General features: G+C 47.9%; 1 protein-coding gene across 1 annotated transcript; it reads left to right on the top strand.

Moving 5' to 3' along the window:
* Positions 1-920: 920 nt before the first annotated feature.
* LOC133339670 (zinc finger protein 79-like) lies at positions 921-8,501 on the top strand. The gene is made up of 3 exons (XM_061547831.1): positions 921-957; positions 2,926-3,777; positions 8,408-8,501. Exons 2-3 carry the CDS (start codon positions 2,936-2,938, stop codon positions 8,436-8,438), a joined length of 873 nt encoding a protein of 290 aa, XP_061403815.1. The 5' UTR covers positions 921-957; positions 2,926-2,935; the 3' UTR covers positions 8,439-8,501.
* The last annotated feature ends 7,098 nt before the right edge of the window (positions 8,502-15,599 follow it).

The raw sequence follows: 15,599 nt of genomic DNA, 5'->3' as shown, positions 1-15,599 counted from the left end.
CACAGTGTGCACACACACAGTGTACACACACACACAGTGTACACACACACAGTGTACACACACCCAAGGGGTCTCTGTTCAAGAGATGGAGCAATGGAAAATGGATCTAAATCAACTTAGACTCCAACCCCGCTCTCTGACGTCACCACTCAGCATTACGTCATCCGCGTGGAACGCCAGGGGAGGTGTACCTCGCTAGTGACGTCATGTCACCAAGGATTTCACCCCCCTCCGCCCAGTCCCCTGCGCTCTTGAACGTGACGTCACCTCCGCCTCGGTCACTGCAGACATCGTTCCAGTTGCCAATCCTTATTTGGGCAAAGCCACGCCCAGTGACTGGCGGCTCATTAACATAAAGAGTTCGTTAAAGACGTCACCAGTTTATTGCGACGGTCTCATTAACATAATTTATTCATATTCTCATTTAGTTACAGAGCCGCTCGTTGTGGGAGGGGCGTGTCTCGTGCCCAGGAAGTGACGTCATGTCACCTACTACCGCGTGACGTCACGGGGTAACAGGAAGCTGTCGCCCCGCGCGTGCAGTGAAATCCGAGGTGAGAAATTCTCATCGTCGTGGTGGTTGTTGTTGTGGTGGTTGTTGTTGTGGTGGTTGTTGTTGTTGTGGTTGTTGTGGTTGTTGTTGTTTACCAAGCTAGAGCCTCGCTCTCTCTCTCGTAGGGATGTCACTAGAGCAGCAGCAGCTTGTGAATCGATGTCCAAGTTGGAACTTTACAACGCGGGGCCTAGACACGCGGGGCCTTGCCTCCTGCCCTCGCCTGGTCGCGTTTGCTTTAATTCCCTCAAGTTTAATTTGTCTTCACGCGGCTCGCTACTTTGTCACTTTGGTTTACTGTAGATATTGACGCAGTTTTTCTTTTGTTTTTTACCAGCCCATGCCCGCCTGAGCTGCTCTACCGCTCTTGTTTACAGAAGCTACCTGCCCACAACAACAACAAGGTGGGTTTTGTCAACGCGTGTCTCGGTGTTTTGACTTAAAACTTTAGTAACTGCAGCAATTCATATTCTTGGTTCTTTCGGTGAAGTCACGGAGATAAAAAAAAATAACAGATAATAATGTTAAATAAAATTTAAAAATTGCAGATAAAGAATAAACCCACGACGTTTCGATCGCCACACAAGTGGTCATTATTTAATTTAATTTCATGATCTGTTAATTGTATTTGCTATTTACGTGACTTTACCGAACGAACCAAGACTACGTGTGTCAATGTATGTCTGTTAAAGACGCTGATGTTGAATGTGGAGGGGAAAACCGGGAGGGGGGTCTGGTGTAAACTCCACACCACCACTACCTGTTTACCATGGCACTGTGTGTGACAGTGTCAAGTTTGTGTTTGCAGTAAAGTCTAACAACTCTGTGTGTGACAGTGTCAAGTTTGTGTTTGCAGTAAAGTCTATCAACTCTGTTGTGACAGTGTCAAGTTTGTGTTTGCAGTAAAGTCTAACAACTCTGTGTGTGACAGTGTCAAGTTTGTGTTTGCAGTAAAGTCTAACAACTCTGTGTGTGACAGTGTCAAGTTTGTGTTTGCAGTAAAGTCTATCAACTCTGTTGTGACAGTGTCAAGTTTGTGTTTGCAGTAAAGTCTATCAACTCTGTGTTGTGACAGTGTCCAGTTTGTGTTTGCAGTAAAGTCTATCAACTCTGTTGTGACTGTGTAAAGTTTGTGTTTGCAGTAAAGTCTATCAACTCTGTTGTGACAGTGTCAAGTTTGTGTTTGCAGTAAAGTCTAACAACTCTGTGTGTGACAGTGTCAAGTTTGTGTTTGCAGTAAAGTCTATCAACTCTGTTGTGACAGTGTCAAGTTTGTGTTTGCAGTAAAGTCTATCAACTCTGTGTTGTGACAGTGTCAAGTTTGTGTTTGCAGTAAAGTCTATCAACTCTGTTGTGACTGTGTAAAGTTTGTGTTTGCAGTAAAGTCTATCAACTCTGTTGTGACAGTGTCAAGTTTGTGTTTGCAGTAAAGTCTATCAGTGTGTGACAGTGTAAAGTATATTAACTCTGATGAACACGGAGGTTGTATCAAAACAATAGTTTATTTTAGTTTTCCTCTGGAACTCTTTATAAGAGTGGAAGCAGGAAGTTAGCACAGCACACACACGTGCAGCAGCTGACGTCAGATCTGTTCATCCCATCATTCAAGGACATCTGAGCCTGGCTTCATACCGCTAAGTTGCCACTGAACAACATTCCTGCTGCTGCGGAGGGAGCTGGTAGGAACGTCGGGTTGCTCGCTCAATGGCCTGCAGGGTCAACGGCGGCGTGGTGCATTCCGCAAATATGCCCGACTGTGAGGGCGGGCACACGCCGGCGTGAGTAGGTGAAACGTTGAGTTTTATAAGGGCACCACGGGGTGGCCAGCCCCTCTCCACCCAGCCCCACCCCTCCCACCCCCCACCCAGCCCCACCCCTCCCACCCCCCACCCAGCCCCACCCCTCCCACCCACCACCCAGCCCCACCCAGCCCCTCTCCACCCTCTCCACCCAGCCCCTCCCTTCACGACGGACACAACAATCCCCTGTGGGCTGGTGTAACCAGGAGGTTCCTACCAGTATTAATTTACACATTTCTGCATAACACAAATAGGATTGTTTCCAACACCCTTTGCTATGTCAGCCGAATTTAGCTCTTATAAATATTTCTTTTTTAGCCAGACAGCCGAAATTGTGTGCTCGGAGTTTTGGGTTCACATTCATTTTGAAGATGCGAGGGCTTCCAGGCATATTAATGACCATTTAGTCTCTCATTGTGTGCAATAACAGCCCGTGTGATGAATTTGGTAAACTGTTTCACTATATCATGCATATATGAATAAGTATAGACGTGTAAGTCACGTGTGACTGTGTATATATGCATTCCGCTGTGCCTCGATACTAACGTGTAGATGGTGTTGCTTCCTCTGCAGAATTGGTCTGATGGAGCAAAGGCACTCGGCGCGACTCGGTGCGACAAGGCAACAATGCGACCGGTGTGCATACAGCACGGATCATCCTGGACATTTGACACGGCACCAGAGAACTCACACAGGGGAGAAACCCTTCAAGTGCAGTGTGTGTGGGAAGGCGTTTGCACTTTCAGCAAATCTTCATGTACACCAGAGAACACACACGGGAGAGAAACCCTTCAAGTGCAGCGTGTGTGGGAAGGCGTTTTCACAGTCATCTACTCTTGTAGCACACCAGAGAACACACACGGGAGAGAAACCCTTCAAGTGCGGTGTGTGTGGGAAGGCGTTTGCACATTCATCTACTCTTGTAGCACACCAGAGAACACACACGGGAGAGAAACCCTTCAAGTGCAGTGTCTGTGGGAAGACGTTTTCAGATTCATCTACTCTTGTAGAACACCAGAGAACACACACGGGAGAGAAACCCTTCAGGTGCACTCCGTGCGGGATAGCGTTTGCACGGTCAGCACATCTTCAAGCACACCAGAGAACACACAAGCATCAGAAGATCCACCAGGAGTGGAGTCTGAAATCAGCTTGTGAAAGTCAAAGTGCTGCAATGAGCCCATCTGTCATCAAACAAGAACCGGAAGAAAATCCCAGCTTGGACACTTTTAAAGGTAACGAGGTGGAATATGAAGAGGTGAAGGTGAAATGTGAAGAAGTGATGGTGAAGAGCGAAGAAGTGAAAGTAAAATGTGAAGATGAAGATTCAACTCCAAAATCGGACCTTCACATCGATGGAGGCAACGTGAAGCAGGAGGAGAATTCTGACTGTGAGGCAGAGCGAGGCAACTCCCAGCAGTTTGTGTGGGTGGACTTCATAGACAATACAAAGTGAAATGGTTACCCGGTAGATGTGTAAGCTTGAGACGATGTCGGTCTAAGCCAGGGGTCCTCAAACTTTTTAAACAGGGGGCCAGTTCACTGTCCCTCAGACCGTTGGAGGGCCGGACTATAGTTTAAAAAAAACTATGAACAAATTCCTATGCACACTGCATATATCTTATTTTGAAGTGAAGAAACAAAACGGGAATAAATACAATATTTAAAATGAAGAACAAGTAAAGTTAAATCAACAAACTTGCCAGTATTTCAATGGGAACTATGGGCCTGCTTTTGGCTAATGAGATGGTCAATGTCCGGTTCCATATTTGTCACTGCTCGTCGTAACAAGTGATGCAAGTGTGCATCCATTAGTCTAGATCTGGTTGGAGATTTCAAATGTTTCATTCTGGAAAAAGTATGTTCACAGACATAAGTGCTGCCAAAGATGGTTGCCATTTTGAGTGCATGGTTCCTGAGATGAGGATATGTTTCAGAGGGGAGAGATGCATAGAAATTATGAAGGCTGCTTGACTTGAATGCGTCTTTCAGAGAGTCACAATTCTGCAGTTCAGCCAGTTCCATTTGGTAAATTGTATCCACATTTTCAATGTCAATAGAAAATTGGTTACGGAAAAGCTGTATGTCCTGTTCATGGAGATGAAGCTCTTTAAATCCAAATTGGAACTCCTTTTGCAATTTTTCCAGTGAATCCACACGTTTTGTTTGGGAATGCAACCAATGGTTTTTCCGCTAACAGATTTTGAGTTGTGGGGAGATGGCAGAAGTTTTCCTCCTTCACTTGTTTGATGAGGAGGCCTAATATTACTTCAAATGCTTTGACATGTGATTGCATATAACAGATGAGCTTCCCCTTTCCTTGAAGTTGCACATTGAAACTGTTGAGTAGCTCTGTTACATCTGTCAGAAAGGCAAGGTGCCATTTCCATTCTGCATCATTGAGCTCTGGTACTTCTTTGTTTTTTTAAAGCAGAAAAGCTGTCATAGAAACGTTTCAAAACTCTCCCTCGACTCAGCCAACGGACTTCTGTGTGATACAGAACATCTTCATAGTCAACATTTAGCTCAGACAGAAATGCTTGAAATTGTCTGTGGTTTAGTGCATGAGCTCTAATGAAGTTAACACAAGATACCACAAATTTCATAAGAGTCCCACTTCAGTGATTTACTACACAGCGCTTGTTGGTGGATGAGGCAGTGTATGGCTATTGGATGAGAATGGTTATGTTTGTCCATCTCTTGGTTAATGCGAGCAATTACTCCTTTCTTAGACCCCACCATGCTAGGAGCACCATCAGTTGTCACACTGGCTAGTTTAGCCCAGTTCAGCTCCAAACCATTCACAGTTTGGCAAACCTTTCATAGATATCCTCTCTTCTTGGTTTTTTCGGTAAAGTCACGTAGAAGGGAAGTAATAAAATAATAAAAATAAAACATAATAAAATAATTCTCACGACGTTTCGGCCACAACGCAAGCAGCCGTCCTCAGGTGAAAGCCAGGTCTGTCGGGGAGACAGCGTCTGAATGAAACCACACGAGCTTGGAGCATATATAAGCTGGGTTGGAAACGGGGGAAAGAGCGCCTTGACAAATAATTTGTATATCAAGAGGAATTTAGCATATTTATGGGACATGCAGGAATGTTATTAGTAGCACGGGCATATGTAGTACTAATCACATTCCTGCATTTCCCATAAATATGCTAAATTCCTCTTGATATTGAAATTATTTTGTCAAGGCGCTCTTTCCCCCGCTTCCAACAAAGCTTATATATGCTCCAAGCTCGTGTGCTGTTTCATTCAGACGCTGTCTCCCCAACAGACCTGGTTTTCACCTGAGGACGGCTGCTTGCGTTGTGGCCGAAACGTCGTGAGAATTATTTTATTACTTCCCTTCTATGTGACTTTGCCGAAAGAACCAAAGAAGATGAGTCCCTGCAGTCACGAAAGCTTTAAATCGAAAGATATCCTCTCCTGTAGTTGTTCCTTTGATGCTTTGCAGTGCAGCAAGCTCTTCTGTGACTTCGAAATAGTCATTCGTCGCACGAATAAAAATTTGAAGTTGTGCAGAATCACGAACATCATTGCTTTCGTCGAGTGCCAAGGAAAAATAGGAAAGTTTTTTGTGGAGTTTTGCAAATGCTGATGCAAATTGTCTCCCATTTCTTCAATCCTCCGTGTAATTGTAGGTCCTAAAATACTCACTGTACTAAATAAATCGGCCTTCTCTGGACACATCTCTTTGGCAACAGAAAGAAGGCATTCTTTAACAAATTCTCCCTCCACGAATGGTCTGCCAGTGCACGCTATTAGCTTGGAAACTTGAAAACTTGCTCGCAGTGATGAAATATTTAGCTGCTTCTGCTTCACTAAACTATTTCGCTGAGTTGTTAATGTATTTTTCAGTTTTTAATATTTTATCTTTTCTCACTTCTCCGACTAAACAAGCATATTTATCTTTATGTTGAGTTTTATAGTGTTGACGTAAATTGTATTCTTTGAACACAGACACTATATTCTGGCATATCAGACACACAGCTCTTTCCTTGTACTGCATGAACAAATAATCATAAGTCCACTGTTCTTTGAATATCCTACACTCCGAGTCAATTTTTCTCTTTCTTGACATCATTGTTTCCTAGGGAGTCAAAATTGCTATTAGTAAAATACCAATATATACAGCGCTACAAAAACAATATACCAGCAATAACTTTGCCCACACAGAGACATACAGACTGCACTGCCCATCAATGCAGTCTGATTGGGGGGAACTCCGCCCCCTCTCCCTCTTCCACCAATGACCGTCCTTCTCATGTAGAAAAAAAGTAACAGACAGGCAGCGGCGGCAAAAAACACCCGGCGGGCCGGATAAATGTCCTCGGCGGGCCGCATGTGGCCCGCGGGCCGTAGTTTGAGGACCCCTGGTTTAGACCTTTATGCATGTAGGTGTGTGTGTGCGTGCGTGTGTGCTGCGTCGATGGTGTTGGTTGCACCACACCCTCGTGCCAGCCTTCATTGGTGCACCCCGCAACACTTGTCCCAAGAGTCGACGCGGGCTTCACGGGCGATCTTTGTCATTGCGTGCGTGTGTATGATAGAGGGCAGCGTGTGTATGATAGGGGCAGCGTGTGTATGATAGGGGCAGTGTGTGTGTGATAGGGGCAGTGTGTGTATGATAGGGGCAGCGTGTGTATGATAGGGGCAGTGTGTGTGTGATAGGGGCAGTGTGTGTATGATAGGGGCAGCGTGTGTATGATAGGGGCAGCGTGTGTGTGATAGGGGCAGCGTGTGTGTGATAGGGGCAGCGTGTGTGTGATAGGGGCAGCGTGTGTGTGATAGGGGCAGCGTGTGTGTGATAGGGGCAGCGTGTGTATGATAGGGGCAGCGTGTGTGTGATAGGGGCAGCGTGTGTGTGATAGGGGCAGCGTGTGTATGATAGGGGCAGCGTGTGTATGATAGGGGCAGCGTGGTGTGTGATAGGGGCAGCGTGTGGGTGATAGGGGGCAGCGTGTGTATGATAGGGGCAGCGTGTGTATGATAGGGGCAGCGTGTGTATGATAGGGGCAGCGTGTGTGTGATAGGGGCAGCGTGTGTGTGATAGGGGGCAGCGTGTGTATGATAGGGGCAGCGTGTGTGTGATAGGGGGCAGCGTGTGTATGATAGGGGGCAGTGTGTGTGATGTGTTGATAGGGGCAGTGTGTGTATGATAGGGGCAGTGGTGATGATAGGGGGCAGTGTGTGTATGATAGGGCAGTGTGTGGTATGATAGGGGCAGTGTGTGTATGATAGGGGGCAGTGTGTGTATGATAGGGGCAGTGTGTGTATATAGGGGCAGTGTGTGTATGATAGGGGGCAGTGTGTGTATGATAGGGGCAGTGTGGTTATGATAGGGGCAGTGTGTGTATGATAAGGGGCAGTAGTGGGTATGATAGGGGGGCAGTGTGTGTGTGATAGGGCAGTGTGTGTATGATAGGGGCAGCGTGTGTATGATAGGGGGCAGCGTGTGTATGATAGGGGCAGCGTGTGTGTGATAGGGGCAGTGTGTGTATGATAGGGGCAGCGTGTGTGTGATAGGGGGCAAATCGTGTGTGTGATAGGGGCAGCGTGTGTATGATAGGGGCGCGTGTGTATGATAGGGGGCAGCGTGTGTATGATAGGGGAGCAGCGTGTGTATGATAGGGGCAGCGTGGAGCGGAGCGCGCGCGGCTGCGTGGATGGAGAGAGCGGAGGAGGAGGAGCTGGTGGTGGGTCGTGGTGGCTGTGGGCCGCCCACGTGATCCTGGGGGCTCAAGGGTAGAATGCCACGTGGGAATGTTGTGTGAGTCCCAGGGCAAATTGTCCCTGCTGATGCCCCCAATACCCCCCCCCCCCATCTGCACGGCTCTGTGTGGTGGCGAAGTGGAGGTGGTGGACAATCCAGAGGGTGTTGCGTGGATGAAGATTGAGATGAGTAGAGCGTACGGTGTTAGTGACCGTGAAGAGGAGTGAGTGGTGGTGGTAGTTGGGAGTCGTGGTGGTTAACAGTCGACACGAATGAGGCGCGTGATTTGTTTGTTGAAATTCCTTCGCGCCGTACGTTGCCAACCTGCTCACAGGAGGTGCGGGGAAGACGACGCTGCCGATTGATCCTCGCAGCTGCAGGTGAAGGAGATGGTGCTGCACACTCGCGCCGTGCCAGGCCAGCGTGGGGGCAGTGGAGCGGGGGTCGGGGTGGGGCAGCTTGGAGCGACTGCTGCGGAGGTGGTCGCTGGCTGACGAGGGGTGATTGGGGGGCACTGGGACACGGGGGGCCATGAGAATCTTGGGACCTGCTCCCCCTCCCCCCTCCCACACCCGCGCCGATATCATCCCGCACAGACAATGACAAATGTCAAGAGAGGTACGGGGGGGGGAGGGCGGGTTTGGTCTCGGGGGTCACGACGCCGATCGTGGAGGAGGGGCAGTGTCTCTGGGGACGCAGGCAACGAGGGCGCGCGCCAAAAGACACAAAGACAAAGATCACCCGGTAGGCCTGCACAGGCTGTTGGGGCAAGTGCTGTTAGCGAGCACCTATAAGGCCGGAACGGTGGAGGAGGGGGTGGGAGGCCAGCACCACGCCCGGCCGCCTTTATCTCCCCAGTGGCGATGTTTACACACCGCACCAGGTACTCATTTGAGGCTGAGTCGACCCGGGGGAGGCGCAGTGCCGGTTCAGATAATCGTCGCTGGTTTTGGCCGTGAGCGGGAATATAACTCGGGGATCCGGGTTCGTAGTGCAGCGCGCTAACCGCTGCACCACCACTCCTCGCCACACTGACACACACACTGACACACAGCCTGACACACACACTGACACACACTTTTTAGGACAAAAATATATTTAATTACCAATTGCTTAATGGTGCAATGCAATCATCTGACCCATAGGTGGCAGCCATCTCAAGCCAGAGGACGAGAGGACTCTAGCCGCCACGCATATAAAGGATTTATAGTGAAAAACTTTGTTTTTACGGGTTCTACTTGTTTTTTATTTGAAGCGTAAATTATAGGAGGCGGCTATTTATCTCGCTCCGTGTCTCGCTCCGTCGTTATTGCCGATATCAACCGTGTGGCCGGCAACGGACGAGGAACGCGAGCAGTGCGGTCCGCGTTGCGCGAGAGATGCCGACGAGAATTGGCAGCAGAAAGAACTCCGATTTGCCACGGCGTCCGTCCGGGTTTTGTTTATTCGTTGCTCCTTCGTTCGTTCATCATCAAAAAATCACACTTTTGTGCGTGGCAGAACGAGCGCCGCTTGAACCGAGAAGGGGCATTCAAGGGCACGTGGGAGTTGGCGTCATCTGTCACGTGGTACGCCGTCACACGGTGTCTGCACGTGACGAGTTTTCTTCCGCTGCTGGAGCTTCCCTTGGCTCGCCCGTCCAAGCTTCAATCTGACGTCGGGACGTTTCCAACAACAACAACACAAACACTCGGCGAGTCGGCGAGGGAGACGATGAAGGCGAGTTTACAAAGCGCCGCTCACCCTCATCCATCAGTCACCTGTGTGGTGTTAGGTGTGGGGTGAGGTTAGGTGTGTGTGAGTGTTAGGTGTGTGTGAGTGTTAGGTGTTGTGTGAGTGTTAGGTGTGTGTGAGTGTTAGGGTGGGTGTGAGTGTTAGGTGTGTGAGTGTTACTGGGTTGTGTGTGAGTGTTAGGGTGTGTGAGTGGGTGGTTAGGGTGTGTGTGTGTAGGTGTGTGTGTGTGAGTGTTAGGGTGTGTGAGTGTTAGGTGTGCTGTGTGTGAGTGTTAGGTGTGTGAGTGTTAGGTGAGTGAGTGTTAGGTGTGTGTGAGTGTTAGGTGTGTGGTGTTAGGTGTGTGTGAGTGTTAGGTGTGTGTGAGTGTTAGGTGTGTGTGAGTGTTAGGTGTGTGGGTGAGGTGTGTGTGAGTGTTAGGTGTGTGAGTGTTAGGTGTGTGAGTGTTAGGTGTGTGTGTGAGGGTGTGTGGGGGAGTGTGTGGTGTGGGTGAGGTTAGTGTGTGAGGTTAGGTGTGTGTGAGTGTAGGGTGTGGTGTGGGAGGTGTGTGTGAGTGTTAGGTGGTGTGTGGTGGTTAGGTGGGTGTGAGTGTTAGGTGTGTGTGAGTGTTAGGTGTGGTGAGTGTTAGGTGTGTGTGAGTGTAGGTGTGTGGGTGTGAGGTGTGTGAGGTGGGGTGTGTGTTAGGTGTGTGTGTGAGTGTTAGGTGTGTGTGGTGTTAGGGTGTGTGGGTTAGGTGTGTGTGTGAGTGTTAGGTGTGTGTGAGTGTGGGTGGGTGAGGTTAGGTGTGTGTGAGTGTTAGGTGTGTGTGAGTGTTAGGTGTGGTGTGTGAGTGTTAGGTGGTGAGTGTTAGGTGTGTGTGAGTGTTAGGTGTGTGTGAGTGTTAGGTGTGTGTGTGTGTTAGGTGTGTGAGTGTTAGGTGTGTGTGAGTGTTAGGTGTGTGTGTGTAGGTGTGTGTGTGTGAGTGTTAGGTGTGTGTGAGTGTTAGGTGTGTGTGAGTGTTAGGTGTGTGTGAGTGTTAGGTGTGTGTGTTAGTGTGTGAGTGTTAGGTGTGTGTGAGTGTTAGGTGGTGTGAGTGTTAGGGTGTGTGTGTGTTAGGTGTGTGTGAGTGTTAGGTGTGTGTGTGTTAGGTGGTGTGGTGTTAGGTGTGTGTGAGTGTTAGGTGTGTGAGTGTTAGGTGTGTGAGTGTTAGGTGTGTGTGAGTGTTAGGTGTGTGAGTGTTAGGTGTAGGTGTGGTTAGGTGTGAGTGTTAGGTGTGTGGTGTGTTAGGTGTGTGTGAGTGTTAGGTGTGTGTGAGTGTTAGTGTGAGTGTTAGGTGTGAGTGTTAGGTGTGTGTGAGTGTTAGGTGTGTGTGAGTGTTAGTGTGTGAGTGTTAGGTGGTGTGAGTGTTAGTGTGGTGTTAGGTGTGTGTTAGGTGTTGTGAGTGTAGTGTGTGTGAGTGTTAGGTGTGTGTGAGTGTTAGTGTGTGTGAGTGTTAGGTGTGTGTGTGTGTGTGAGGTTAGGTGTGTGAGTGTGTAGGTGTGTGAGTGTTAGTGTGTGTGAGTGTTAGGTGTGTGTGAGTGTTAGGTGTGTGTGAGTGTTAGGTGTGTGTAGGAGTCGTGTGTGTGAGTCTTAGGTGTGTGTGTTAGGTGTGTGTAGTAGTCTGTGTGTGAGTGTTAGGTGTGTGTGAGTGTGTGGTGTGTGAGTGTTAGGTGTGTGAGTGAGTGTTAGGTGTGTAGAGTCTGTGTGTGTGTGTTAGGTGTGTGTGAGTGTTAGGTGTGTGTTAGGTTGTGTGTGAGTGTTAGGTGTGTGTAGCTGTGTGAGTGTGTAGGTGTGTGTGTGTAGGTGTGTGTAGGAGTCTGTGTGTGTGTGAGTGTTAGGTACTTTGTTGTTTGCGATCCAGAACAGAACATCCCGGTTGACACACCTGGAGGCATCATTACCACACGGCGATTCGCTCAGCTACCCCTGACGCAAATATCTGCGCTCAATCCACCACAGCGTCAAAGTGATACTCGCCTGTGCTCCGTCAATATCGACCCGTGTACGAAGGCAAATAAAATATTTCTATCGCGCCACATTGGATTAAAAAACACCGTCAGAAAAGATCGTGTTAACGGTTCAAAGAGAGTTTTTTTTATTGTCAAAACTTGTTTAAACAAATCAATACTGTAGCTATTCCAGGGAATTGCACATTCGAATTGAACGTTCTCATGCGCTGTATGCACCTGGTACCAGTTTACATGAAAGGCAGTGATTGCTACAAAATATAACGCACATTGCAACACGTACAGGTGGTTTTGGGCTCCGTATGCAAACTCAAACATTGGATATATTTTTTCCGAGTGGTTTTATCCAGAAAAACAATTTCTGAAATTGTACTTTAAGGTTTTTGGCTTTTAATCAAAGCTCAAGAATATCAACAGCCCTTTTTCAATCCACTCCAAGATGCAGGCAGTGACCAGACGGGTACTTCACCAGTGGTCAGCGCCCAAACAATCAGCAGTTCGGACGTCACCCTCAAACTCGGGTTTCTGATCCACAGCACAATCACGTTCCTTCACAGTGGCCAGCTAGGAACTTGGTGGGGCAGAAAGCTCGCGGTCACGTGACGCACTTCAACCAATCCGGGAGCGTGCTACACGGTGGGAGGGGCTATGCACGACAGACAAATAATCCCTGGTGGGCAGTGGGGAACTGTTGTTCCTACCTGTAACAAAAATAACTCGTAAAAACAAAGTTTTTCACTATAAATCCTTTATATGCATGGCGGCTAGAGTCCGCTCGTCCCTCTGGCTTGAGATGGCTGCCACCTATGGGTAAGATGATTGTCTGGCAGCATTAAGCAATTGGTAATTAAATATTTAAAAAATTCCTAAACAGTGTAAAATTTTGGAACAAAATGTTTTCACGAAAATAAATTGTCTCGCACAACGAGGTCTGTGTGCAAAATGTCAGCTCGATTGGATGACGGGAAGTGGGTTTAAAAAACGACCAAAACATTTGCACGGTCCTAAGCAAGCAAGCAAGTGAACTTAATATAAAGGATTTAAAAAAACCCACTGCATATATACGCTTAAGACAGTTCCATGAACACGAAGTGTAGACAGGTGTTGTTCTCTCTACATCTGCTACCAGCAGCAAAGTCTATAAAACTTTGCAGAATGGAACATGTCACAAATCAACTTTATTTAGGCATTTTTGGGGTTGTTATCAAGTAGGTTAGAGCAGACAGGCCCCGTACAACAATCTTCTGGAGTATGAGAACATCTGATTTTGCAAAAACCTTCCCACTTCGTGTTCATCCTTCCAAAAGATGCAGATTTGAAACGATCTTTGAACAGTCGAGCAAATGCAACACAACAAAAAAGCACATTGCTCTGAACATGGCTATCTCCTCTGCATGGAAACAAAACGTGTTGTATATTTCAACTCCAGATGACTTAAACGGCACGTTTTATCTTTAGGCGTGACTTTACCGAAAAAAACAAAGAATAATTCCTGCAGTCACGAAAGCTCCAAAATTAAGAAGGAACAAAACTGACAAGTCAGTCACTTCTTTCTTGGAAGAGACAAGTTCCTGCCTTGGGTAGTAAAGCCAAGATGCTGCTTTATATTTTATTGACTGCATTCTGTAAAAAAAAAAACTATGCAAGCAAGCTCAAAGGAATTTCGATTTAAAGCTTTCGTGACTGCAGGGATTCATCTTCTTGGTTCTTTCGGTAAAGTCACGTAGAATGGAAATAAAATAATAATAAATAAAAACAGACTCTGTCTTCTCGACAGACCTGTTCTTCACCTGAGGACGGCTGCTTGTGTTCTGGCCGAAACGTCGTTCTTTCGGTAAAGTCACGTAGAAGGGAAATAATAAATAATACAAATAAACATCATAAATAATTCTCACGACGTTTCGGCCACAACGCAAGCAGCCGTCCTCAGGTGGAGAACAGGTCTGTCGACCGTGACTTTACTGAAAGAACCAAGAAGATGAATCCCTGCAGTCACGAAAGCTTTAAATCAAAAGACACCAGCTTATTTACCCCAAGGGCTTTTCATACAAAGTGCATCCCACGGCCCACACAACCTCCCACCATCATCCATCTATCGCTAACCCCCTCCTCTCCTCACTCCAGCCCCTCTTCTTCTTCTTCGATGTCAGAGCATGAAGACAATTTTGGCATCTTGCTCCTGGGGCACCTCCAGGCTGCTACTGCCTCCCCAGCTGCCAGCACGAGGAAGGGCAACGGCTTGGCGAGCGTGCGCTCGCAAATTGTATTTGGCAATGCTGCTTTTGCGATACCGATTGCCGACAGAGGACAGATTCCTGCCAGAGGGCCGCAGCGCTGGGAACACTTTGGCACGGATGCGTCCTTGGTGTCGATGCCGTCATCGTCGTCGTCTTCGGAGCTGAGGTGGACTGTCTCTTCACTGACGAGCGCTGCAGCGTCGTCTCGCTGGAGATCGTGGTGGACACGCCATGCTCTTCGATTCCACTCAATAGCAGTCGCTTTTGGCTTCTGGGACTCCCAGTTCATCCAAGTCCTAAAATCCAGCGAAATACAAAAAATATGCACACACACACACACCAACTTGTGTTCAGCGATACAACATTGATAATTGTTTTTTAACCCTTCTATCTGGCAACAAACTGACACCTTTTACAAGGAGTCATGTTTGCATAGACCGCAATACCTTGCAGTCATAATACAAACAAAAGACATAACTCTGATAATGTGCACTGTCCCTGAAGTTGATTGGTCCACACCCGAGACAAGATTGTGGTCTATACAAAACATGACTCCTTGTAAAAAGGTGTCAATTTTGTTGCCAGATAGAAGGGTAAAAAAACAATTATGATATTTTTACTGGCAAATGAGGTTCCCATAGTGTACGATACAACATTCTTCAAATTTCTGACGACGTGTATTCCTCAGAGTAATGTACAAAATCAGTCGGTATACTGGTAGGAACCACCTGGTTCCACCAGCCCACAGGGGATTATTGTGTCTGTCCGTCGTGCATCCAAAATGGGAGGGGTGGGCTGGGTGGGGAGGGGAGGGTGGGGAGGGGCTGGGTGGGAGGGGAGGGGTGAGGGGCTGGGTGGGGAGGGTGGGGGGGCTGGGTGGGGAGGGGCTGGTCACCCCGTGGTGCCCTTATAAAACTCAACGTTTAACCTACTCACGACGGCTTGTGCCCGCCCTCACAGTTGGCCATTGACCGAGCAACCCAACGTTCCTACCCACTCCCTCCGCAGGAGGAATGTGTTTGTTTTGTACCCACTACTGGATCAGGACTCCTCAGCCTCCTCACTCGAGCTATGTGACCACGATCCATCTATCAACTACACACGAACTAATCTTCTCACAACTCGAATCTCTGTGGTGGTCATCCTCTTGGTGATGTGTGCTCTACTTTGGATGCCACTCCAACACCGGTCTTGTTTCCCAGCCACAATGCAGTCCAGTGATGTTCCCTTGCCCAAGCCCATCTACTTTTTTGCAGTTGTCAATGTTTCTTATTTGCATGTTTCGGTATCCACGTGTAATGGGTTCCGGAGACACTTGTAGAGGTAACTTCTTTATTACAATACAACACTCCAACAGTCCTGATACTCTGTTACAGCCTAGGTACACAGCCTAGATACACAGCCTAGGTACACAGCCTAGGTACACAGCCTAGGTACACAGCCTAGGTACACAGCCTAGGTACACAGCCTAGCGACACAGCCTAGGTACACAGCCTAGATACACAGCCTAGGTACACAGCCTAGCGACACAGCCTAGGTACACAGCCTAAATACACAGCCTAGCGACACAGCC

The sequence above is a fragment of the Lethenteron reissneri genome, unplaced genomic scaffold (genome assembly GCF_015708825.2).
Source record: "Lethenteron reissneri isolate LAM-NWPU_2019-01 unplaced genomic scaffold, ASM1570882v1 scaffold_1947, whole genome shotgun sequence".
Taxonomy (NCBI): Eukaryota; Metazoa; Chordata; class Hyperoartia; order Petromyzontiformes; family Petromyzontidae; genus Lethenteron; species Lethenteron reissneri.
The sequence above is the reverse complement of the archived record's forward strand: the minus strand, read 5'-3'. Positions and strand labels throughout refer to the sequence as shown.